General features: G+C 47.0%; 1 protein-coding gene across 4 annotated transcripts; it reads left to right on the top strand.

Moving 5' to 3' along the window:
* Positions 1-104: 104 nt before the first annotated feature.
* LOC114843461 (IgGFc-binding protein) lies at positions 105-23,106 on the top strand. 4 transcript variants are annotated; one of them, XM_055503185.1, is made up of 28 exons: positions 105-356; positions 459-515; positions 3,308-3,425; positions 6,016-6,220; positions 6,961-8,652; positions 9,928-10,051; positions 10,156-10,203; positions 11,152-12,393; positions 12,469-12,818; positions 12,915-13,485; positions 13,581-14,179; positions 14,257-14,824; positions 14,923-15,188; positions 15,279-15,611; positions 15,725-16,295; positions 16,378-16,574; positions 16,715-16,856; positions 16,962-17,290; positions 17,375-17,954; positions 18,037-18,635; positions 18,883-19,450; positions 19,540-20,138; positions 20,228-20,795; positions 20,891-21,090; positions 21,180-21,563; positions 21,653-21,939; positions 22,705-22,755; positions 22,838-23,106. In XM_055503185.1, exons 7-27 carry the CDS (start codon positions 10,158-10,160, stop codon positions 22,712-22,714), a joined length of 9,009 nt encoding a protein of 3,002 aa, XP_055359160.1. In that variant the 5' UTR covers positions 105-356; positions 459-515; positions 3,308-3,425; positions 6,016-6,220; positions 6,961-8,652; positions 9,928-10,051; positions 10,156-10,157; the 3' UTR covers positions 22,715-22,755; positions 22,838-23,106. The 4 variants fall into 4 exon arrangements, with proteins under 4 accessions (XP_055359160.1, XP_040923803.1, XP_055359158.1 ...); XM_041067869.2 differs by having other exon boundaries at positions 105-515; positions 8,372-8,652; XM_055503183.1 differs by having other exon boundaries at positions 105-515.
* Positions 23,107-23,201: the final 95 nt, after the last annotated feature.

Here is a 23,201-nt window from a genome sequence, read left to right as displayed (position 1 = left end):
GGTCGCCGGTGTCGCGCGGCTCGAGGAGCAGCGGGCTCGAGCCGTTACCAGGAAGGCGCGAGGGCAGCGTCTGCTCTGCCGCGCTCCGCGGGGATTCACGGCCACCTCATTCTTCGCTGCGCCGGCCCTCGTCACAGTTGTTTTTTTTCATATACTAACGCGGAAAGCACCCCCGCGTTTCTCAAAAAACCTCTGTCACAACAGCTTCCTGTGAACAGCTGGGCTGAGACGCTGTAAACCGCTACGTCATGAATGCGGCCCTACTGTAACTGTGGTGGCATCTGGCGCAGAAGCTGACCTGGTGCCACGAGACGTTGTCATGGCGAAGATAACCTAGCAACTCCCGCCACATTGACGTAAAAACACGTAAACTAATTGACCTTTCCTTGCTGCGTTTGCGGCCCGGTGTTGCTCTATTCTTCTGAATATTTCATATTTTATTTCTCATTTCTGCTCAGGTGCGCTCCGCTAAAAGGCCGCTGCTCGTGCCGAGAGCTGAATTCAGACGCCACTTGGTGAGATCATTTGCACAGACAGCAACATTCTCATTTCCCAGCATGTTTTATCCACACAGGCTTTATGTTTGCGTTTACCTCCCTCACCTGCATGACTCAAGTCTCAACAGTTCTGCTGTCTGCCTTAAAGAAACTCTGTTGGTCTAGTTGTGAGTGATGAACGGGTGCGGCAATGTCTTGGTCCATGAAACTACAAAGGCTGCTAATCTTTGCACTGTTACAGAGAATTAGTCAGTAATTGGTCTTAATAAACATTCTTTGCAGTATATTAAAAGTAGAAGAAGCACAAGGAGTTTGCTCTTTGCACATTAGTGCAGCAATGTTGTACTGACCTAAAATATGCCCTTTGGGTTTGCGTCATATTGTCTTTTGCTCTATTCTGCAATGACAATCCATATAATACAAACTTCTGTTTGTAAGATATTACAATATAGCCACGAAAGGTAAACTTACATTTAAGTGATGTGCTGTTCAGGGCTGTTTTCTACTCTCTGCTGGTATGTTACTACTCCCACGTCAAGTTCCTTGTTATCATGGAAACTGCTGGTGTGTGTGTGCACGTTAATACAGGTGCACTCAGTCAGGTGCTAGGATCTTTGTTCTTCATTGGCTGCTGAGCTTGTTGAAATCCGACACCGCCGTCCTTATCGCTCTTACACAAGTACTGTGCACACTGAGACACTTTCTCAGTGTCAGTGAGTGCTGTAGATAGGATCGCTCCAGTGTTTACCGAGTGTTTACGGTCATAAACTAAACTGTTGTCTGTGTCGTGTCTTTGTTCGTTGTGTTGTTGTTCAGCCTTTGCGCATGTTTATTGCACTCTCCGTGCGCAAGTGGCCATTTTTCTTTCAGTGCACCTGTAGTGTCAACAAACAACTTGAGAGCAACTCTAGCCTCTTGGAGAACGTGTGGGTTTGAACTGAAACCGGCCTCCCACTGAGTTTGGGTGACATCATTGTGACATCATCTCTCTTTGTGAAAAATGAATTTCAATTTTCCGTTGGCAGGGACAGGAACATTTCTCGTGTTGGTGGCAGGAAAATATCAGATGAGGAAATGCATAACCAGGATGTTAAAAGTCCAACTTTGCCTATCTCTGCATAATAACAGCTGTTTTACACAGGAAGCTGTTTTTAGTATCACAGAAGACAACTGCAGTCCAACTGCAGCCTTTAAATAACTGTATGATTAATTGTTGGTTATTTAGGTAATCTGTTGTAACGCATATATTCAGTGTTACGAATTCTCTGCTTTTTGCCAACGTTTGTGTTTTTGGCTTCTTTTTACATTTATTGAATTGGTGTTTGCTTCCTGGTCCATAATCGAATAAGCATGGGAATTAAAAGACACAAAGTCCCAAGTTGTTCATTACTCAATTCTGTGCATTTAGAATAATACGTATTTTAATCTTTTTAATGTAAGCTTCATGCACATGTATTTAGAAAAAAAAAACTAATTATCATGGCAGTATTGTCAGAGTGGATAACAAAAACAAACCTCTGTGAACTTTCATTTTGCCAACACAACACATGACTAATGGTACAGGAACAGCAATGCCTGATTGTGTGAATGAATAGCTCCATAATTGGATCAGACTATAGTAGACTGTAGACACTACTGAACCTTTAGCGTTTAAGTTTCACTGTGTCATTTTGTGTGGTCTTGTCTAATTATTTTTGTGAACTTAAACTTGCTGATTGGCAGCTTTAGAAGAAACATGTACCTTTAACCTAAGAAATGGGTCACAGAACTTTAATTCAAGTGGCTCCAGTGTTATCGTAGGCACTTCCTTTGGCCTGGCATCGTTGGCTCTGATGACATTGATTAGAGCTCCAGACTGTAAATGTAACCTCTGGTGTTTGGTGAAGGCTGACGCAGACTCTTGTGCTGAGTGAGGAATGCGGTGGCAGTGGCTTGTGTGCACTGTGAGCTCCAAACCAAGACTTTTTTTTCATGAAACCAGTACACAATTAGACTCTCCACGTTGTTAAGAGACTTGCTTTAGCATTGAGATCTGCTGTACAACTCTGATGTTTTAATACTAAGAGGGGTTTGGTAATTTTTGCAGCCTGTAGGAACTTTGAAATAATGTTATAGTATCTGACAATTAGAAAAATCTTTCTCAGGTCATTGGACATGCAGGCCATCGTGGAGATTAACAACACTCTGATCATGACCCTTGTTATGTTAACCAAACTCCCATGTGTCAGATTCTGTGTTCTATGTTGTTCTATCAGGAAGTGCAAGCTATCGTCTGAAATCTGAACTCTTAGTGTCTTTCATTGTAAATGTCGACAAGGCTGGAAAATATCCTGGAATCGTCTGCGTGTGGCTTCCTTAGATTAATTTTGCATGACACGGTGACTATCAGCTGTGTCAGTACGACTGTCTGATTGCCTGGAAAACCAAGCCCCCTAATAAATAACCGCTTTTTTGCAAAGCTGGGTTTTTCCATTGTGAGCAACACTGAATGTGACTGCATTTCTAGTGGTGTTTGCTACAATACTGATGAGAGCTTCTACCAGGGTGACAACAGCTGGTCAGATCAGTAGGTTTACTAAGGGTGTGATATTGTGACACATCTGCAGCAGGTTCAGTCATAAACATGTTGGTGCAATTAGGCAAGTGACAGGCTTTCGTTATTCTATGCACGGTTAATAACATGACTCAGAGGCCTTATACATGACTAATTACAAAGTTCTAGGCCTTTGTTATTCTGAACTGTTTATTTGCACACTGTTTAGAGGACAGTTGTGTAACTCACATGAGCAGTGACTCAGTGTTTTCTGCAGATTGAGAAGATACCGAGAGATGAGGGACACTCAGATTTGTAACGGCTCCTCCCCGGCCGCCCTGGCCCCAAGGCAGAGGGCTGCACCCTGAACTGTACCTGGGGCTGTTCAAGGAAAGGTAGGCCGAGCTGGTTCGGTGAGGTCGGGTGACAGCTCCTCATTGCACAGCTGTTGTTTAGGGACATGCACCATGCATAACACATCCCAAATCATCAGATTTTCTCTACCATGACTGTTTGCATGACTTGTGCACAGTACAAAAGCTTCAGTCTTGTACCACTGTGGTGAACCTCTTATCAGTTTCAGCGTCTCTGTTCTGTTATTTGCTTAAGTCCTCTGTTTGCCTTAGGGTTTTTGGCGTCATTACACTACTTGTCACTCACAAGTTATAATGCATGTTTAATACTCCCACATTTTCCTATGCAGCCTGTGACATTTACTACACTTTCAATGCCATCCAGAATCATCCATGGCTAGAGAATATTTAAGCGTGAACTCATTTTCTCTGTTTGCCTGGTGTCTCCAACTGTATCTAACTATAACTGTAAGGGAGTTGATTAACCTGAGATAGGAAACTGAGGATTTGGTTCCAGGAGAGCGGATCGGAGCCACTTCAATCATCTCTAAGTGTTTCACTCTGAGTTAAGTGTGTGCATGATTAATTAAAAAAAGCCATCATCAGTGGAGCGCTGATGCCACTGCCATTCACCATGGGAATGGATAAATAAAGAGCACAATCACTATTTTGTTATCAAGTGGAGTGGATGTGTGACAATGCCACTTAATCTATAAAAACAGTGAGAGATGAAAGCTCCAGTTTTGGAGGGGAAACAGTCTTTGTTAGTTGTAACTGTTTATTTAGTGCTGTTTACTCAAGTTCTTTACTTATATACCGTAATTTAATATACTGACAACCTGTGCAGCACTGGGTTCTCTGACACCCATTGATCATGGACAGCATTGAACATGTGCCATGCTGTCCACCATCAGTAATAGCTCAGTAGCCTAAAGACAACAAGAACCCCTTTGTAAAATCAAGTGTAAAGTTTTCCAGCTGGAATCGTCTTCTCCCAACATAAATTAATGAACACCATAATGCACTTTGATGTAAACTGTGTGAATGAGGAAATAAAACTGCAAGGAGCTGCTTCAGACTCAGCAGGAGGAGACAAGAAAGACAGTCACATTGTTTGTTGAAGGAGTCCTGCCAGCAAGCAGGTGAAAGGTCTCCACAAAACCAAGGAGTTTCCCCAAATTATCTTTCTATAGTACACCTCGGCTCGTACATTTCCTGCCACCGTGTACAGTGTTCCAAAGCAGCAGCTGTTGTTGAAAACATGTTGCAGGCATTGGAGCTAATTAAAACAGTTGTGTTTAGGGGGATTTTTTTAAGGATTTCACTGTATTCATATGTGAAAGCTTATCTTGAGGAAAAATAAGACACCAGTAACCAATTAATTATGTCTCGATTTGGCAGACGTTTTAAATTTTAGGTAACAAATTTATAAAATAAGATTGCTAGAATCAAACAGCAGAAGGTGCTGCACCCTTTACTCTCTACGTGGCCATACTCCGACCTAAACTATATTATTTTCCGTATGTGTAGTTTTCTATTTAATTTAAACATGCCAAATTTATAAGCGGGAATGTCCTGGTAGTCAGCTGTAGGTTTGCAGTGGTTGAGTGGCCCATACTGGCCCTTTTGTAACATACGTCATTTGTCACAGTAGGTTAACGGGCATGTGTGGACAGAAACAAGCAGAGAGAGATGTCACACACAGATTACATTGAAAGTATTGCTCAATGCTAAATGCTTGAAAATGCAGATTTGGCGCCCCCTTCAGGTCGAGGGTGTCAAGAGGAGCATGCACGATCACGATCGCTTCAGCTTTGTGGCTTCACTTACACCTCCACACACAAGGATTGACCTCACAGAGGACCCAGCCATACAGTCTTAGTCTGGGGTCACTTAGAAAAGTTGCTGCTGAGTGTGTTATGCACAACAGCGTCTAAATGGCCAGAATCCTGGGTGGGAGGAGAGCTCTCTATACAGAACCCTTCCAAATATTGAACGCCTGGCCTCCTTCGCTGACCTGAAGGCTTGGGGGAAGATTCTGGGAGTTAACGGACCATTCAGACACAGTCATGGCAAAGTGGATCCCTCCAGCTTTTATAAGTGCTGCGTCAGTGACCTGTGTCTTCATGGAGGTCTCCATCCTCGGCAGTGTCACTCCCTGTCTGCCTTTCCCACTGGGCTACAGTTTACGACTGGAGGAGTCCCAGATTCTGCTGCTTGTGCAAATGCGCTGAATTCATCAAACAGAATTGTTCTGTCCACATGATTGGGAGTTTAACATCAGTGTGCACTAAATGAAACAGGGTTTGTAGATGACTGTTCAGCTGTTTATGTTTACTGTACGCATATTGTTGCTGATAATAAAAAATAAATATATATTTAAATAATATTATTACATACATGTTATATATACATAATTCTGTTGAACCTAGTGTTAGCTTTAACTTAAAATAATACAAAGTGATGTGAGTCATATTGGTATTGAGGTCATAATCATTCAACCGCTGTTGGACCACTAGATGGTACTAATGCATCACCGGTCAACCCTAACCTCTACAACCATATCCTGTCTTTACGCCCTTCTTGACTGATGTGTCTGTGCATTTCATTTCTACCCGTCCTGTCTCTCCAGGATCAGTTACAACATGGGCCCTGCTTCGGTTCACCTCTGCCACAACTGGCAGGATGCTACAGAGGAGATGCCTCCAAACTCTGGAGAGAACTATCTCTGTGAAGCAGGTGTAGTTCAGACTGGCAGCCTCTGTGTCTATCCAGGAAAGTTTGGCTGATTTAACCGTCAGGAACACCTCGAGGCTGGACAGGAAGTGTCAACAGAGGTATTGATGTCATGCTTGTGGACACATGAGTGGTCTCAGTGTTGAGGATTGTTGGTGTTCAAGGTTGTTATCTTAAACCTCAAGTGGCAAACTTGTCTGTCACTGGCCCATTGAACTACACCCTGATGCACTGGGCAGCTCTACCTGCCATACAGTAGAACATTTATTTGTGAAAAATTGCAGTGATAATAGCTAATGTAATGATTCTGCAACTTTTGCATTTATTTTAAAGTAGACTCTAAAAACACATACTCATACTGTTAGATGTATTGATTTTTATTTCCCAGATGCAGAACAATTTTACTGTATATTGGGAAAAAGTCAGTTCTTGGACTCTTTGATGAGGATTTTTCGATCAGAATGTTGAGTTTGTGGAAGATCAGTGGCACAGCGGCAACCCGTACTGGGGCTTTCTCCCCCAGTCGGCGAGACAACCATTATCCTCCTGCCACTATTTAATATTTGCACAGAAATACTATTTTTTGCATTAAAAGCCATTGTACTGCAGAGGGACAGCACCGGAGCCCATGTGGTGCACTGTGGGCCTGTGAGGAAACAATGAAATAATGAGGCTAGAGTAATGACCGACTCCTGGACAAATGCCACTGGCTGTGGAACAGCTTGGTATAAATTAAAGTTTAATTAAAGTAAAGGTTTTATTTGAGTAAATGCAGTAAAACATAATGCTGAAGACTGACTTCTGCATGAGTTATTATAGTTCATCGGTGTCCTGCTTTCAGCCACAGCAGCCCCTGTGCCAGGGACGGCTTCTCGCTGTGTCCAGAGAACTGTCATGGATTATGAGGAAGCCCTCCACCAGCCGCTTTTTAATGACAGTACCTGCACCATGTACCAGCTACTGTGCATGCAGGATGGAAGGAACACACGCACACACACACAAACACGCACACACGCACACACACACACACACACACACACACACACACACACACACACACACACACACACACACACACACACACCAATAATCTATTACATTATAAGAATAAAAATTGATTAGAAAAAGCAGTAGAAGTCTGGAGTAGCAGGATGCACAGCCACATCTAAAGTAAATAAAGGGCAAATTAGTAGCTGTTTATTACTAAAGGTTCATTCATCACTAAAGGTTACTTCAAAAGGAAAAATAGCTTTTTAATCTATTTTACAGTAAATTCAATTTTTCTGTGTTTAGTTGTGAGGAACAAAGCAGTGAAGTAACTTATATTGAACATGCAGTTTGGTCTGAAATGAAACTTATTTACCCTCTAAAAATGATAATAGATCCAAATAAAGAGAATTTAACGGTTCAGGAAGCACCTTAGCCTCTAAGGGAGCTGGAAGCTGTCAAAGAATAATGGACGGTTGTAGGAATTAGATATGTGCTCAGCAGCGGTGTAATGCAAGACATTTAAAAAATGATTGTGGCATTAAGCAGTTTAGCGGCAATGACTCACCTGTTGCAACGTTCCATTAACAGAGCGATCACAGAAATTATTACAGTATAATGATGGTTTCATGTGTTATTTGTTTGCACATTTTGCATAGTGTGGTTGCTGTTATTATTGGACCACACACACATCAAAATCATCTAAAGGGAAATGTTTTAGTCACCAGAAGTGGTCGGGGTGGGGGGGCTAACTCAGCTAATATTGTTCAGATCCACACCCACTGACACGGTCCACATCAATCTAATCCAAATAGAACTTACTGTAACTGTTTTAAGTCCACATCACTACCCGTAAAGCTACTCAACACCTACGCATGTCACAATTCAGTATTTGCACAGAAATTAACTAATACTGTAGGTTTAGCATTGGCGAAGAGCAGAGCTGCAAAGTGATGGGCCGTGGGCTGGAGTGATGGACTATTGGACAAATGCCACCAGCTGTGGTAAAGCAAGGTTTTAATTTGGAAAATGCAGTAAAATATTAGGCTGGAAACTGAATGCCGCATGTTTCATTTGAGTTCATTAGAGACTTTAATTCAGCCACTTGCAGCACTTGTAGCAGGAGACTGAGAATGTGAGCAATATTTCCAACTTGCCTTCCAACCCTATAAACAGGGCTGTCGGCCCTTCCCTAAATGGCACCTCTCACTTCCAAAAGACAGTGTGCACTGTTGTATTTTGATTAGTTTTTACTACATTTGCAGGGCGGCTGCCAGGGTGAAGAAAAACCAATAGAATCATGGAGAGAGAACACTTGTCACACAAGGTGAAGGCCACAGTGGTGCCTGTGGTGATCGGAGCACTAGGGGCTGTGACCCCCCAAACTGGAGGAGTGGCTACGACAGATCCCTGGAAAAACATCCAAAATCTCAGTCCAGAAAAGTGCAGTCCTAGGAACAGCAAGGATACTGCGCAGAACCCTCAAGCTCCCTGGCCTCTGGTAGAGGACCCGAGCTTGGAAAGTGGATAAGACCACCCGCGGAGGGTGAGAATAGAGTGTATATATATGTTATATATGACTTATTTTATGTAATATGTATTTATGAATAGTTTTTAGGACATTCCATATATCAGCAGCAGCTTATCAGTTAACCTATGCTGTTATGAAATAAGGTCATGTGTGGTCAGCGCTGACTGCAATCCAACAAAATGAGGCCACACCTTTATCTAAATCCACAGTATAAACCAGTAAAACGGGCATTTTGTAGCCCTGCCCAAGGGCCCCTGAGCACATGACACCGTTAACAGAACATCAAATGTTTGTGTTTTAATTGGCGTTTAAAAAAGTATCTAATGCAAACATTTGATGGCCAAGTTATATTTGCTTTTACAGCTTCCAGTATATGCTATTTATTTTAGTTGAAACACAAAACCAAAATAAACTGGCCATTTAGCAACTGCCAGTCACATAAAATGTTCGTTTAATTAAGATTTAAATGATGAAGTAATACACCCATTATGCAAGCTTTGCAAGAAACACATCTGTACATAGACAAGCAGTGAATCGAAGGACGCAGTAAAAACATGTACAAAAATGATTTTAGCGCGGCAAATTCCCAGGTTGTGAGTAATGAGGGGTCAATGAGAAACTGAGAGGTGAAATAATGTTAAAGGTTAGTCTAAGTAAAGTACATCAAGTCTTATTATCAGTCCAGGTGTGTGAGTGTCTTAGGTAACTTTAAAGATAGGCTGGGATTTTGCTCTTATCACATTCTTGCCTTGCCCACTCTAAAATGGATAATATTGTTTGGTTACGCCAGTATTTGCAATACATCTGAATGTGGGCGAATTATCATTTTGACCTAAATCTGCACTATGCTATACATTTAAAAGCACTAAAAGCATTCGCTGATACCAGTAAAACACAGGGTCATGTTGAGTAAGCACAACTGAAAGCTAATTAAATAATTAAGTACAGTTAGTGGAAATGCTTTTGCATTTATTAAATATTGTACATTAAAGCAGAAAATGTTCCTAGAAAAGGCTGATGCAAATTATGCTTCCTTAAATAAAAATGTATTATTTCCCATAGCTATAACCTTTTATCTTTATACTATAATAAATGGTTCCTGGTGGTTTTCTAGGGAGCTTCGTGGGAATATTATAAATGACAGGATGTCATTGGGTGTGTTGTAAAGTAAAATATTATTCATCTCAGACATGTAGTTGTTGTTGCGCCTTATATAGTATCTATGTAAACATACAGCAGGACCTTGGCAGTGAACCAAGTCAATCCAAGTTCTGCCTTAATTTGTTTTAGAGGAAGAGTATTTTTCTTGTGAAGTCCTGTTGGGATTTAACAATTTGATTGGTTCTGTCTGCGGCTTATCAGACTATATAAAGAGATGGAAATGAGAAATGGGATCATACCTTCCTCTTAGCAGGTAAGTGTTCATTATGAGATCTTTGTTGACTGATTGGTCAGATTGAGTCGTTTATACTACTAACAAAACATGTTTTAATGTGTTGAATTTAAATTGTGTTTCAGTCATGGGTCCTCTGTTACTGCTTTGGGCTGTGGGGGCCTTATTCTTCTGTAAGTAGATTCTCTCATAGCGGATCATTTTAGACAAGTAGGACATGATTTCATGTTATTTTAATATGATATTATAAATTCATGCTTGTTCCAGTTGTGGTTTTAAGCTGTGTTGATTTGAACACAGCAATAAAATTAATTCAATTAAGGATGACCATCATTCGTGTTTAAAATACCATAAGTTGGTTATTTGACAACTACTAATAAATACAAAGACAAAGTAATTTGCTTAACCTAGTTAATTAGTTAATAACATTACAACACAGTAACATTAACATTCCTCAACCCTTATAAAATCAGAAATCTGGCCAGGCACGAAGCCGAGCATCGCTCAGTTTACAGCTATTTACCCAAATTATAAGCTGAGTGCCTTGTTGTGCTGTCATATCAGGTGTTGAAGCCGAATGTTAACAGGTGAATCATGCACAAAGGACTAGACATCTAAATGTAAATTTGCTTTTATTGGGAATGGCTGCCATCGAGTTGGAACTGTTATACTGAATATTTAATACGGGTCTGCCATCTAAGTTCCCTAGGTCTTGCCTTTTATTAAAAATTGTTTTTGTAAAACACAAAAGCACAGATATTGATCATATTTCTATTATCCAATTATACTGTCTGTGAAAGTCAAAAATGGAGATCTGCTGAAAACCAGTCAAGTGACTGTTTTTCGTCTATCTCTTTCTAAATGTTTATCAAGAAAAAAACAATTCATGCATTATAGAGCTGGAGTCATTGCTGCTTTTAAGTGGAAATAAAAGTGTTTTTCCGTCAATATGTCTTTAGTGTCATTGGTTCTTTGTATACAAAAGCTCAATCAATGTTTTGTATTGCTCACTTGTTTTACCTTATTGCAGCGACACAGTACAGTATCTGCCTACCTTGTTTCACTTAACCTGACAATCAACCCATCTTTTTTCTGCTCCGTTGCTCTCTCTCCTCTCTCAGGTCCGTCTAGTGCTGGATGGGCAGGGAGGGAGTTTGCCATGTCATTCATGCAGAATTATGCCGCGAACTACGACAGTCCTCGCTTTCAGCTCTCCATTGCTGCCGTTCAGGCCAGCGCCAAAGTAACAGTGCAGGTTCCTCCTCTAAAGTTTAGACAAGACCTAACTGTAAATGCTGGACAAGCCGTGACGGTTTCTCTACCCACTACTGTTGAAATCTATGGCAGCCAGAGGTCTCCCAACACAGTGCGCATCGAAGCCTCAGCAGATGTGACTGTGACCTCCCTCAGCAACAAGCTGTACACTACCGATACCTCTCCGGTGTATCCGACCACTGACTGGGGTACAGAGTATTTCATCTTTACACCTGCTGGATCACCACTTGGCTCCTTCAAAGAGTTTGCAGTGGCAAATGGAAAAGACACCAACAAAATAGAAATCACCCCCAAAGGTCCAATCCTGTTTCAAGGTCGCATCTATGGGCCTGACAGTCAGATGGTAATAGATCTCCAGCCTTATGAAAGTGTCCAGCTCCAGAGCATAGCTGACCTCTCGGGCTCCAGAGTGGCCTCCCAGCGTCCTGTTGCTGTGTTCACAGGTCACAGTTGCACCTGGCAATTCTCAAAATGTAACCATGTTTATGAGCAGCTACTGCCAGTGAGCAGCTGGGGAACCACCTTCATCGTGCCTCCCATCAGATTGCAGAAGCAATATGACAGTGTTTACATCCAGGCCTCCCAGTCCACCACAGTCAATGTCCAGAATGGCAACAGTAAAAGTGTTCTGACTTTTTCCAGAGGTCAGTCAGTGGAGCTCCGCTTGCGTTATCCTGATATACTGTCCATCAAATCCAATCAGGGCATCCAGGTCCTCTTCTTGTTTAACGGCGTCACACAAGGATTAGTCCAGTCGTACGACCCTTTCCTGATGACCATCCTGCCCACAGACCGCTTCTGCTCATCTTACTCCCTAGAGGCTCTAGATGGCTTTGATAACCAAGCCCTCCTTGTGGCACAGACCAGTACCATAGCAACACTGCGCGCTGATGGGGCAAACCTGCCCGGTAATGTTCAGTGGGCACAGGTCCCAGGATCTGATTTCTCCTGGGCGGCAATGCCGTACCGTCACGCACCTGGCCGCAACAGGCTGACCGTGTCCAGCTCTGGTTCTCCCTTTGCTGTTTACAGCATTGGATTCAGTCAGATGAATGGCTACGGGGCTCCAGCACAATGTATAAAGCCAGGTAAAAATCAGATAATGTATAATGATAGCAAGATAAAAAAAATATAATGCTTAACTGATTCATGTGGTTCTGCAGGAAGTGGATCTTTGTCGTGCAGCGATATCACCTGCAGTGCCAATGAGGTGTGTGAGATGAAGGATGGGTACCCCTCCTGTGTCCCCAAGCCAGTTAGCCAGCCGGGCACCTGCTGGGCCATGGGAGATCCCCACTACCACACGTTTGATGGACGAAACTACAACTTCATGGGTACATGCACATATGTGTTTGCTAAAAACTGTGAAAAGGACAACAGTCTTCCAGCCTTTGAGGTCCTGACCCAGAATGAGAACAGAGGAAGCCTCAAAGTGTCTTACGTAGCCCTCGTCATAGTGAAGGTGTACGGTGTCACCATCACCATAGTCCGTTCTGAGATAGGTCAAGTCAGGGTAAGGCTTAAAAATCATTCTAAATATTATTCTTACTTAAATTATTATTTTTAGTTTTTAACTGACAAACTGCTTTTGTTTTTTTCCTTCTTCTAGATTGACAACACTTTGTGGAGGTTGCCTATAGCCTTAAACAGCAACAAACTGCTCGTGTTTCAAAGCGGTCGCTCTGCTGTTATCGATACTGACATCGGTCTGACTGTTCGTTATGACTGGGAACACTCCCTTGTGGTCACTCTGTCCGGCACTTACGCAGGCAAGACTTGTGGCCTCTGCGGCAACTTCAACGGAAACCCCAGTGATGATTTCACCACACCCTCTGGCACCCAGGCTGATGGGGCTGTGGCCTTTGGGAGCAGCTGGAAAGTGCCGGGGCTGGTGAAAGATGAACTGTGTAGAGATGACTGTGTGGGTGAATGTGAACATTGTGTAGACAGCAAAATTTGGGAAGGTAACACTTTTTGTGGGCTCATCACTCTAATAAACGGGCCGTTCAGCAAGTGTCACGCTACCATCAGCCCACAAGTCTACCTGGAAAACTGTAAATATGACTTATGCATGGGGGGAGGCCTTCGACAATTCCTTTGCAGGGCACTAGAGGCATACACTGATGCGTGTCAGCTTGCTGGGATCCAGGTCCAAGAATGGAGGGGTCTTGCACAGTGTCGTGAGTAATGTTGGCTAAAATAGTCACTTAATTGCTAAACGTTTGTTTGCTGTTTGATGTATTGACCACAATCTATTCTCTATCTTTTTCTATAGCTTCTAAATGTCCAGCCAACAGCCACTATGAGCTCTGTGGCAGCGCCTGCCCCGCCACTTGCGCTGATCCTACCGCTCCCACCAAATGCAAATTCCCCTGTGTGGAAACCTGCACCTGTAACCCAGGCTTTGTTTTGAGCGGGGGCCAGTGTGTGTACGCCACTCAGTGTGGGTGTAGGTATGAGGGTGGGTACATTCCCCCCGGGGAGTCATTCTGGGCTGACCAGAACTGCCAGAAATGGTGCACGTGCATTGGTTTGACTGGAAGCCTAGTGTGTAAGGATAAAACCTGTGGGAATGGGCAGAAGTGTCAGGTGGTGGCAGGCATACGGAAGTGCCAAGCGGTGTCCTACAGCACCTGCCAGGCTACAGGGGACCCCCATTACTTGACATTTGACAACACAAGGTTTGACTATCAGGGCACCTGTGTGTACCAACTAGTGGCCCTCTGCTCCAAGAACCCAGACCTTGTGCCCTTTGAAGTCCTTGTGCAGAACGATTTCCGGGGCAGCAAGGTGGTTTCCTTCACCAAGTTAGTAGAGATCAGGGTCTATTCCCTCAGCATTGTCATTACCAAGACATACCAAGGCCTGATCCTGGTAAGAAGTAAACCGTGTTCTTAAAGGTTTGTGAGAAGTAAATTAAGTCTTTATAAGTTGGGTGTGTTTTTCTGCAGGTGAATGATGAGCTGGTCAACCTCCCAGTCACCCTTGCTGACGGCAAGGTGTCTGTGTATAAGAGTGGCTTGTATGCTGTCGTCACCACAGACTTCGACCTCAAAGTCATGTTCAACTGGGAGAGTGCTGTGTTCGTAACTCTGCCAAGCAACTACATGGGAGCTGTGTGCGGCCTGTGCGGCAACTACAACAGCAAAGCTCAGGATGACCTGATTCCGAAGAACGGGGACAAGCCCGTCTCAGCGACCGACTTTGGGAACAGCTGGAAAGTGGCTGAGATCCCAGGATGTGTCGGAGGCTGCAAGGGGGTGTGTCCTGACTGTGACATCAACCAGAAGGTTCAGTATGAAAAGAACGATTTCTGTGGCGTTCTGAGGGACCCCAAAGGGCCCTTCCGTGACTGCCATGCTAAGGTGGACCCAACCGGCTACTTCGAAAACTGCGTGTATGACGTTTGCCTGTACAATGGCAGGAAGGACATACTGTGTCAGGCTATTGCAGCATACACCTCTGCCTGCCAGTCTGTGGGGGCCAAGGTGTACAACTGGAGAAGCAGTCAGTTCTGTGGTAAAGAAGCAATTTATCTTTTTACAAATATGTATTTGTTTGCAATTTCATTGAGAGGAAAGTAAAACAAACACATCTCACATGTCCCTTGTTTACAGCGATACAATGTCCAGCCAACAGCCACTATGACGTTTGTGCCTCCGGCTGTCCTGCCACTTGTGGGACTCTAGCTTCGCTTCCAGTCTGTATAGCACTGTGTAAGGAGGGTTGCTCCTGTGATGAGGGCTTCATCCTCAGCGGAGCCCAGTGTGTCCCCTTTTCTCAGTGCGGCTGCTTCTTTCGCGAACGCTACTACCAAATCGGCCAAGTGTTTTACCCCAACGGGCAGTGTGAGGAGGAGTGCAACTGCACGCAAAACGGACAAGTACTAAATCTTACTATGTCTAAGTGAAGGAAAAGAATTTGATATTGATCTGATTTCTTGGATTGTTGTAAACCTTTTGTTTTTTTCTAGGTTGTGTGCAAGAAGTTTTCTTGTGGCCCCAATGAGCAGTGCAAAGTTGAGAACGGCATCCAGAAGTGTCACCCCGTGGGTAAGGGCGTGTGCTCGGCCGCCGGCGACCCCCATTACCGCTCCTTCGATGGGCGAGCGTTCGACTTCCAGGGCACCTGCACCTACACGCTCTCCAAGGGCTGTGGACTGGAGGGCACCCACCTGATCCCCTTTTCTGTGGAGGTGGAGAACGTGGCGTGGACACCCAACAAAATGGTGTCCGTCACAAAACTAGTTGCTGTGAATGTCTACGGCTTCAACCTCATCTTGAAGAACGGCGTGTTTGGAGTCCTGGTAAGCAACCAAAGCACGATGATAAAAATACCTCAGACACATGAAATTAAATATACTTATTTTATATTTTATATATAAAATATAATACTTTATATATTTCTTGGCCATTACAGGTTGAAGGAGTGTTTAACTATCTCCCACTCAGTCTTAATAACGGAGCAGTGCTGGTCTATCAGGAAGGCAGGCAGTATGTGATTTCAGCAGATTTTGGGCTGGTCGTGACCTATGACCTGCTTTACCATGTGACAGTCACAGTACCTGGTAATTACCGTGAAAAGGTCTGTGGCCTGTGTGGCAACTTCAACGGCAACCAGAATGATGACTTTCAGATGCCAAACCACCAGCTCGCCAGCAACGTCAACATGTTCGGGACTTCCTGGAAGGTCGCCATTCCTAACGTGGCCTGCGAAAACGGCTGCGAAGGGGCGAAGTGTCCCACGTGTGACCAGGCTCGCAGGGATGTGTTTTCAAATCTTGATTATTGTGGTATCATCACGGCTCCACGGGGTCCCTTTTCAGCGTGCCACAGTAAAGTGGCCCCGCAGCCGTACTTTGAGGACTGCGTGTTCGATGTTTGTGTCTCCAACGGCGATGGGAAGGTGCTGTGTGACAGCGTAGCGTCCTACGCCTATCACTGTCACCTGGCAGGCGTCGACATCATCTGGAGGACGCCCTCGTTTTGCCGTAATTAAAGAGATCCTCATTCGTTTCCCATTCTCTTTTGCTCTGCAGTCTCCTGTTAAATCGAGTTCCCTCTGTGTTTCAGCTATGAAATGCCCAGCCAACAGTCACTATGAGGTGTGTTCCAATGTCTGCTCCACTGCCTGCCCGGGCCTCGCACAGATAATCCGGTGCCCCAGATGCTCAGAGGGCTGTGAATGCGACACAGGCTTTTTGTTCGATGGACAGAAATGCGTTAAGGAGACGGACTGTGGCTGCTATAGCAACGGAAGAACCTATAAGGTAAAATGAAATACAGAAAGCAGCAGCGGTGGTTTCAGCAAGTAACACACTAACATTACACCGCAACAATGCAAATCAAAGATGAATCCCACGCTTATTAGCAATTGTCTACATTTAAAGCTTCACTTTTTTTTCTTCAGCCTGGTGATGTTGTGTATGGCGACGACTGTAGCACAAAGTGCACCTGTAACTCAGCTACAGGCCTCCAGTGTGAAAAGTACACCTGTCCTCAAAACACCAAATGCATGGTTAGGAAAGGAATCAGGGCGTGTTACAACACAGGCAAGACAATGACTCTCTATTAATTATTTCAAACTGACTGTCTGAATGAACCATCAACAATTTGTGTATTTCTAATCCTCCTGTGGACGTACCTCTCTGTGTTAGACCCTTGCAAAGATGCCAACTGTCGCGTCAAGGAGACGTGCCGCGTTGAGAACGGCGACGCTGTCTGCATCCCCCAGTACACGGGCGTCTGCTGGGCCTGGGGCGACCCCCACTACCACACCTTCGACGGGTACAACTTCGACTTCCAGGGGACCTGCAAGTACATCATCTCCAAGACCTGCGGGGACCTGGGTGGTCTGGAGCCATTCACAATCACTGAGAGAAATGATAACCGGGGATCCGCAGTAGTTTCCTACGTCAGGGAGGTGGAGGTTTCTGTATATGGCTACTCCATCACAGTCATCAAGAACCAGATTGGTAAAGTCATGGTAAGAGTTCAGTAAAGTGAAAGATACTTTACATTTCAGGTACATAGATTACCTCACAGTATGTTGTTGATCTGTTTCCTTCAGGTGGATGGAGAGCAACTGAATCTTCCTGTAACACTAGGTGATGGTTTAGTGTCAGTGGTTCAAAGTGGCGGCACTGCATTGGTGCAGACAAAGTTTGGCCTGATTGTCCAGTACGACTGGAACTGGTCGCTAACCATTAAGCTGCCCAGCAGCTACTACGGCAGCGTGTGTGGTCTCTGCGGTAATTTCAACGGGAACGTCGGTGATGAGCTCCAAAATCCCGCGGGGAAACCTGTCTCCAGTGTGATAGACTGGTGCAAGAGCTGGCAAACGCCGGACCAGGACAAGAACTATCCCTGCTGGGACACGTGTGAGAAGAACTGCCCCACCTGCGACGGAAACCTGGCCAAGCTCTACGAGACTCAGGCCTCCTGCGGCGCCATTGCGGCTAAAGCCAACGGCGTGTTCCAGCAGTGCCACGGAAAAGTGGACCCCCAGGTCTTCATGAACAGCTGCGTGTATGACGTGTGCTTGAATAACGGCGACAAGAAGTTGCTGTGCCAGGCGCTGGCCACCTACAGCAAGCGGTGTCGCGAGGAAGGAGTAATAATCCGCAACTGGAGGCAGACCTTTAACTGTCGTGAGTATTTGTCAGAATGCTTCTCTCCTCTATTCCAATCAGAGATTAGCTGCTTTTGTTAATGCCTTTGAATTCCATCCAGCGATGAACTGTCAGCCTCACAGCCACTATGAAGACTGCGCCAGCCCATGCCAGCCGTCCTGCCCGTTCCCCGATCAAAAGCCCATCTGCATCGATGTTTGTGTTGAGGCCTGCGTGTGTGATCCAGGCTACGTCCTCAGTGCCGGCGTCTGTGTGCCCGCTAAGACCTGTGGCTGCTCCTACCAGGGCCGCTACTACAAACCCGGAGAGACGTTCTGGGCCGACGACGCCTGCCGCCGCCTGTGCGAGTGCGACTCCTCCCTGGGCATGGTGACGTGCCGCAAGGCCTCCTGCGCCGCCAACGAGCGCTGCGCCGTGGAGAACGGCGTGCGCGCGTGCCAGCCCATCAGCTACGCCACGTGCACGGGCTCGGGCGACCCACACTATCGCACCTTTGACGGCCGAAGGTATGACTTCCAGGGCACGTGTGTGTACCAGCTGGTGGCACTGTGCAACCAAACGTCTGGGCTGGTGCCGTTTAAGGTCACTGTGCAGAATGACAACCGGGGAAGCGCAGCTGTGTCACACACAAAGACTGTCACCTTGTCCATATACAATGTCAACCTGACCATCAGCAGAGATTACCCCCGAAGAGTCCTGGTAGGTGTGGATGTAGCAAATGCCTATTAAACATTCAATATATATGTGGATAGATGGAGAGAGGAAAATAGGGCAGTACTTAAATGAAACCCGGCTTCACTCATAATACTGTTTTTCATGCCTCATACATTTAGGCGCTATATTTAATTGCAAATACAAAATTGGACCCAGAAAGATTGAATTGCACATTGTAATAAATTAGCGAGGACAGAGTAATATCGCATCTCTCTTGTTTCCTGCTCCCCAGCTTAATGGGCAGCTCGCCTCATTGCCGCTGGAATACAATAACGAGGTGGCGGTGTTTGTTAGTGGCTGGACGGCTGTGGTGGAGACCGCTGCTGGCATCAAGGTAACCTTTGACTGGCAGAGCACGGTGACCGTCACCCTGCCCAACACCTACCAGGGCTCCGTGTGCGGCTTGTGTGGCAACTACAACGGGAACGCTCAGGACGACCTGCTGATGCCAAACGGCCAGAGCGCCGCTGACGGAACCCAGTTGGGGCAGAGCTGGCAAAGCGCCGCGGTGCCGGGCTGCTCGGCCGCCTGCCAGGGGGCGTGGTGCCAGGCCTGCTCAGACTCCCAGAAGAAGGTCTACGAAGCCCAGGCGTACTGCGGCATCATCGTCGACAAGGCGGGGCCCTTCAGGGGCTGCCACGGCCGCGTGGACCCAGCGCCGTACATGGAGGACTGCGTGTACGACGCCTGTCACTACCACGGTCACCAGGCGGCAGTCTGTGACGCAGTGGGCCTGTACGTCTCTGCCTGTCAGAGTCTGGGAGTCACCATTCTGCCTTGGAGAACAGATAAATTTTGTCGTGAGTTTGTCATTGTGTCAGTCTTTCCCTCGCTTTAATCGTTTTAATGGTGAAATGTTTACGCCTTGTTCCCCTCCTCACCTTCGCAGCGATGGCGTGCCCAGAGAACAGCCATTACACGCTGTGTGCCGCCGCCTGCCCCGCCACCTGCGCCAGCCTGGCCCCCCGGGACAGTTGCCACAGGGGTTGCGCAGAGGCCTGTGAGTGCAATGAGGGCTACCTGCTGAGCGGCCGTGCCTGCGTGCCCGTGAAGGACTGCGGCTGCTCGTACAACGGCCGCTACTACGAGAAAGGGGAGGTCTTCTACCCCGAAGCCGAGTGCGTGGCTCAGTGCGTCTGTGGCGAGAACGGCGTCGTATCGTGTGAAAAGGCCAGGTGCCGGCCGGGGGAGATCTGTAAGGTTCAGAACGGAGTGAAGGGCTGCTACCCCGAGGGCCAGGGCAAGTGCGTGGCCTCTGGTGACCCCCACTACATCTCCTTTGATGGACAGAGGTTCGACTTCCAGGGCACCTGCGTCTACGTGTTGGCTAAGGTCTGCAACGATGACAATGGCCAGCTGGTGCCGTTCACTGTGACCCAGGGGAATGAGAAGTATGGAAACGGGAAAGTGTCCGTGACGGAGTCGGTTGGCGTGCAGGTCTACGGTCATGTCATTTACATCCAGCAGGGCAAGCCCTGGAAAGCCCTTGTAAGTTGAAGCCCACCCAGAACTGCAGTGTGTGTGTGTACTTCTACATGTAATCACCGGGTGGTTAAATCCCCTATCGCTCCGTTCAGGTGGACGGTGAGCTTCTGAACCTCCCACTCTCGCTGGAGGACGGGGACCTCACAGTTACCCAGCAGGGCCGCAACATAGTAGTCCAGACCGCCTTCGGCCTGACGGTCCTCTACGACACCGTCTACTACGTGGAGGTGATCGTGCCGTCCACCTACCAGGACAAGATGTGTGGCCTCTGCGGCAACTACAACAAGAAGCCCGGCGACGACTTCATGCTCCCTGGCGGCAAACAGGCGAGCAACGCGGATGAGTTCGGGAAGGCGTGGGTGTGGGACCTTCCGGGGTACGTGTGCGGGGGGTGCGGAGCCCAGTGCCCGGTGTGCGAGCAGGCCAAGGCCGCCCTGTACGCGAAACCCGAGTGGTGCGGCGTCATCAGCGCCCCCGACGGGCCCTTCAGGGCCTGCCACGGCGTCGTGGACCCGGCCGCGTACGTGGCCCACTGCGTGTACGACGTGTGCGCCACGGACGGCGGCCGCGACGCGCTGTGCAGCGGCGTGCAGGCGTACGCGCTGGCCTGCCAGAGCGCCGGGGCTCCCGTCGGCCCGTGGAGGAGCGGCTCCTTCTGCCGTGAGTCACCCGCGCGGCCGCGGCCCAGCTCTGTTTTCTCGGTTTCTTCGGCGCGTGGACCGAGGCTAACGTGTGCTTCCCCCCCCCTCCTCCAGCTGCGTCCTGTCCTCCCAACAGCCACTACGAGCTGTGCGCCAACACCTGCACTGGGACCTGTGCCAGCTTCACGCTGCCGACGCCCTGCTCGGGAAGATGCTTCGAAGGCTGCAGCTGTGATGCCGGCTTTGTGTTTGACGGCTTCCAGTGCGTTTCCCTGGACAGATGTGGGTGTGTGTACAACGGTCAATACCTGTCGGTGAGACACACTCACTCATAAAGCCAGCTTATGGAACAAATACACTTTATTATTCTAATTGCTTCTATATGCAACCTTGGTGTTTCCAGGTGGGACAGACAGCTGTAGATAAGAACTGCACGTCCAGGTGTGTGTGCCAGGCCTCTGGTCTGATCAAGTGTGACAGCCTGTCCTGTGGCCGTGGGGAGTCGTGCAACGTCCGAGACGGGGTCCGCGGCTGCCACGTCCAACAGGGGCAGTGCAGCGTCAGCCCGGCCGGCCTGTTCACCTCCTTCGACGGCATGGCCGGAGCGGTGGGAGCAGCGCTGGGGGCGTTCGAGGCGGCGGCGCTGTGCGACGTCGCGTCCGAGCTGTGGTTCCGCGTGGTGCTGGACGTCAGGGTCTGCGCTAAAGGGACGCCCCCCGCCGTCGCCGCCGTCTACGTGTTCTTCAAGGAGGCCGTCGTCTCAGTGAACAGCCAGCAAGAGACCCGGGTAAGAAGCGCCGGGAGGGGTGAGGGATCCGCGGGATCGTTGACAGGCACATTTCCCTCTGATGCGTTTCTTTCTTCGCTATAATGAAGGTAAACGGCAGGAAGGTGTCGCTTCCCAGCACAGTCACAGCGGAGCTGTCTGTCAGAGTCGCAGACAGGGCTGTGATCATCGAGAAGGCATCTGCCGTGCGGGTCACATACTCAATTTCACAGGAGGTCAACGTTATTATTGGCAGCAGCCTGTCCGGTAAAGTGTGCGGCGCCTGTGGCAACTACAATAACAACCCCAAAGATGATATGACGACTGCAGATGGGAAAATCGCCGCCGATGTGTCTGTGGTGATCGGCTCCTGGAGCGCCGGAGACTTCTCCAGATGGTGAGCGTTTGAAAGGAGCACTCCAGCAATCTGTCGGTGGAAATGAATTTGGCAAAGACACATTGCTTTATTCAGCGCTACAGTAACGCTTCCTAACGCGCTTCGAGCTCTCATCAGCGCAGCTTTAATAACGGAGCGGCTCTCGAAGCCTTTAACCTTCGGTTCCAGTCAGAGTTTCCGCCCGCAGCGCCCCGCTTGCCCTTTATTATGCAAACGGCAAACTTTATTTGACCACCGCAATCATCAAGCACAGATCAGCCAGAGATGGGACGGTGATGTGGTCACTCAAGCGCTTATTCTCTCAACATCGAGAACCAAACAAGGGCTCCACAGAGTCCTCTTAAAGGAATGAGAGTGTAGTTTTTAATTGCATTTGGTCCAATTTAATTAAGAAATGCTGGAGAATCCCCTATGGTAATTACTGATTAAAATGCAGGTGAGGCTGACAGGCATGGCCATCAAAAGCTACCAAGCTTGCAATCCAATCACTGCTTGTCATCCAAGGACACTTAAGACTCATCTGGGTGCAATAATAATTTGAGCCCTTGTCTTTAGTTCTGTGTTCCAGTCTTAAGTAAATCCCTCTGAGAATTAAGTTTCATGCATTCAACTTTATTTAGCCTTGTCATGTTTTCTCACCAGCACAGACGCCACAAGGCACGCGGGGGCTTAATGGTAGTGCTGATTCGGAACGTTTGCATGCGTCTTTACAACTCTGACGCCTCTTATTAATTATTAAATAATCATTGTTCTTCCTCCCTCCAGTGGTCTGTAGAGATGTTGGCTTTGGGGTCATTGAACGCATCTCACTTCCAGGTAAACCTGTTTCCCATCAAATCTAAGACTGGCTGCAGAATGTGACTTACGCCCATGTTTCTTTTTATCCCCCATCAAACAGGATAGAAGAATGTGAAGTCCTTCATTAAGAGCCGTACTTACTCGTCATACCTCTGCACTTTGCCTTAATCTGTCCTGTGCCATGGTTTGTGGTTTATGTTGTTTACTGCTGGTTTGGTGCTCTATTGTTCCCTTTAGTGTTACAACACAACTGCTCACTCTTGACCAACATCTCCATCTGGTGGAGGAAGAACTCATAGCATCTACTTTACACTGTTTTATCAAATGCCTTCTTTTTGCTGTTCTGACTAATAAATACATTTGTCATTACACCGTCTGTTTCTGACTGATTTCTACAAAGATTGGTCCTTCAGTAAATGCACAACTCGTGTGTGATGTCTGTCACAGCTGATGCCTTGACGGGA

This window comes from Betta splendens, chromosome 16 (assembly GCF_900634795.4).
Source record: "Betta splendens chromosome 16, fBetSpl5.4, whole genome shotgun sequence".
Classification (NCBI taxonomy): Eukaryota; Metazoa; Chordata; class Actinopteri; order Anabantiformes; family Osphronemidae; genus Betta; species Betta splendens.
This window is presented reverse-complemented; position numbering and strand designations above follow the sequence as displayed.

Coding starts and splice junctions, on each gene's coding strand:
- LOC114843461 (XM_055503185.1), top strand. CDS start 10,158: ATGGGTCCTCTGTTACTGCTTTGGGCTGTGGGGGCCTTATTCTTCT. Junction 15,189..15,278: donor ACTGCACGCAAAACGGACAA/GTACTAAATCTT, acceptor GTTTTTTTCTAG/GTTGTGTGCAAGAAGTTTTC. Junction 16,575..16,714: donor GCAACGGAAGAACCTATAAG/GTAAAATGAAAT, acceptor TTTTTTCTTCAG/CCTGGTGATGTTGTGTATGG.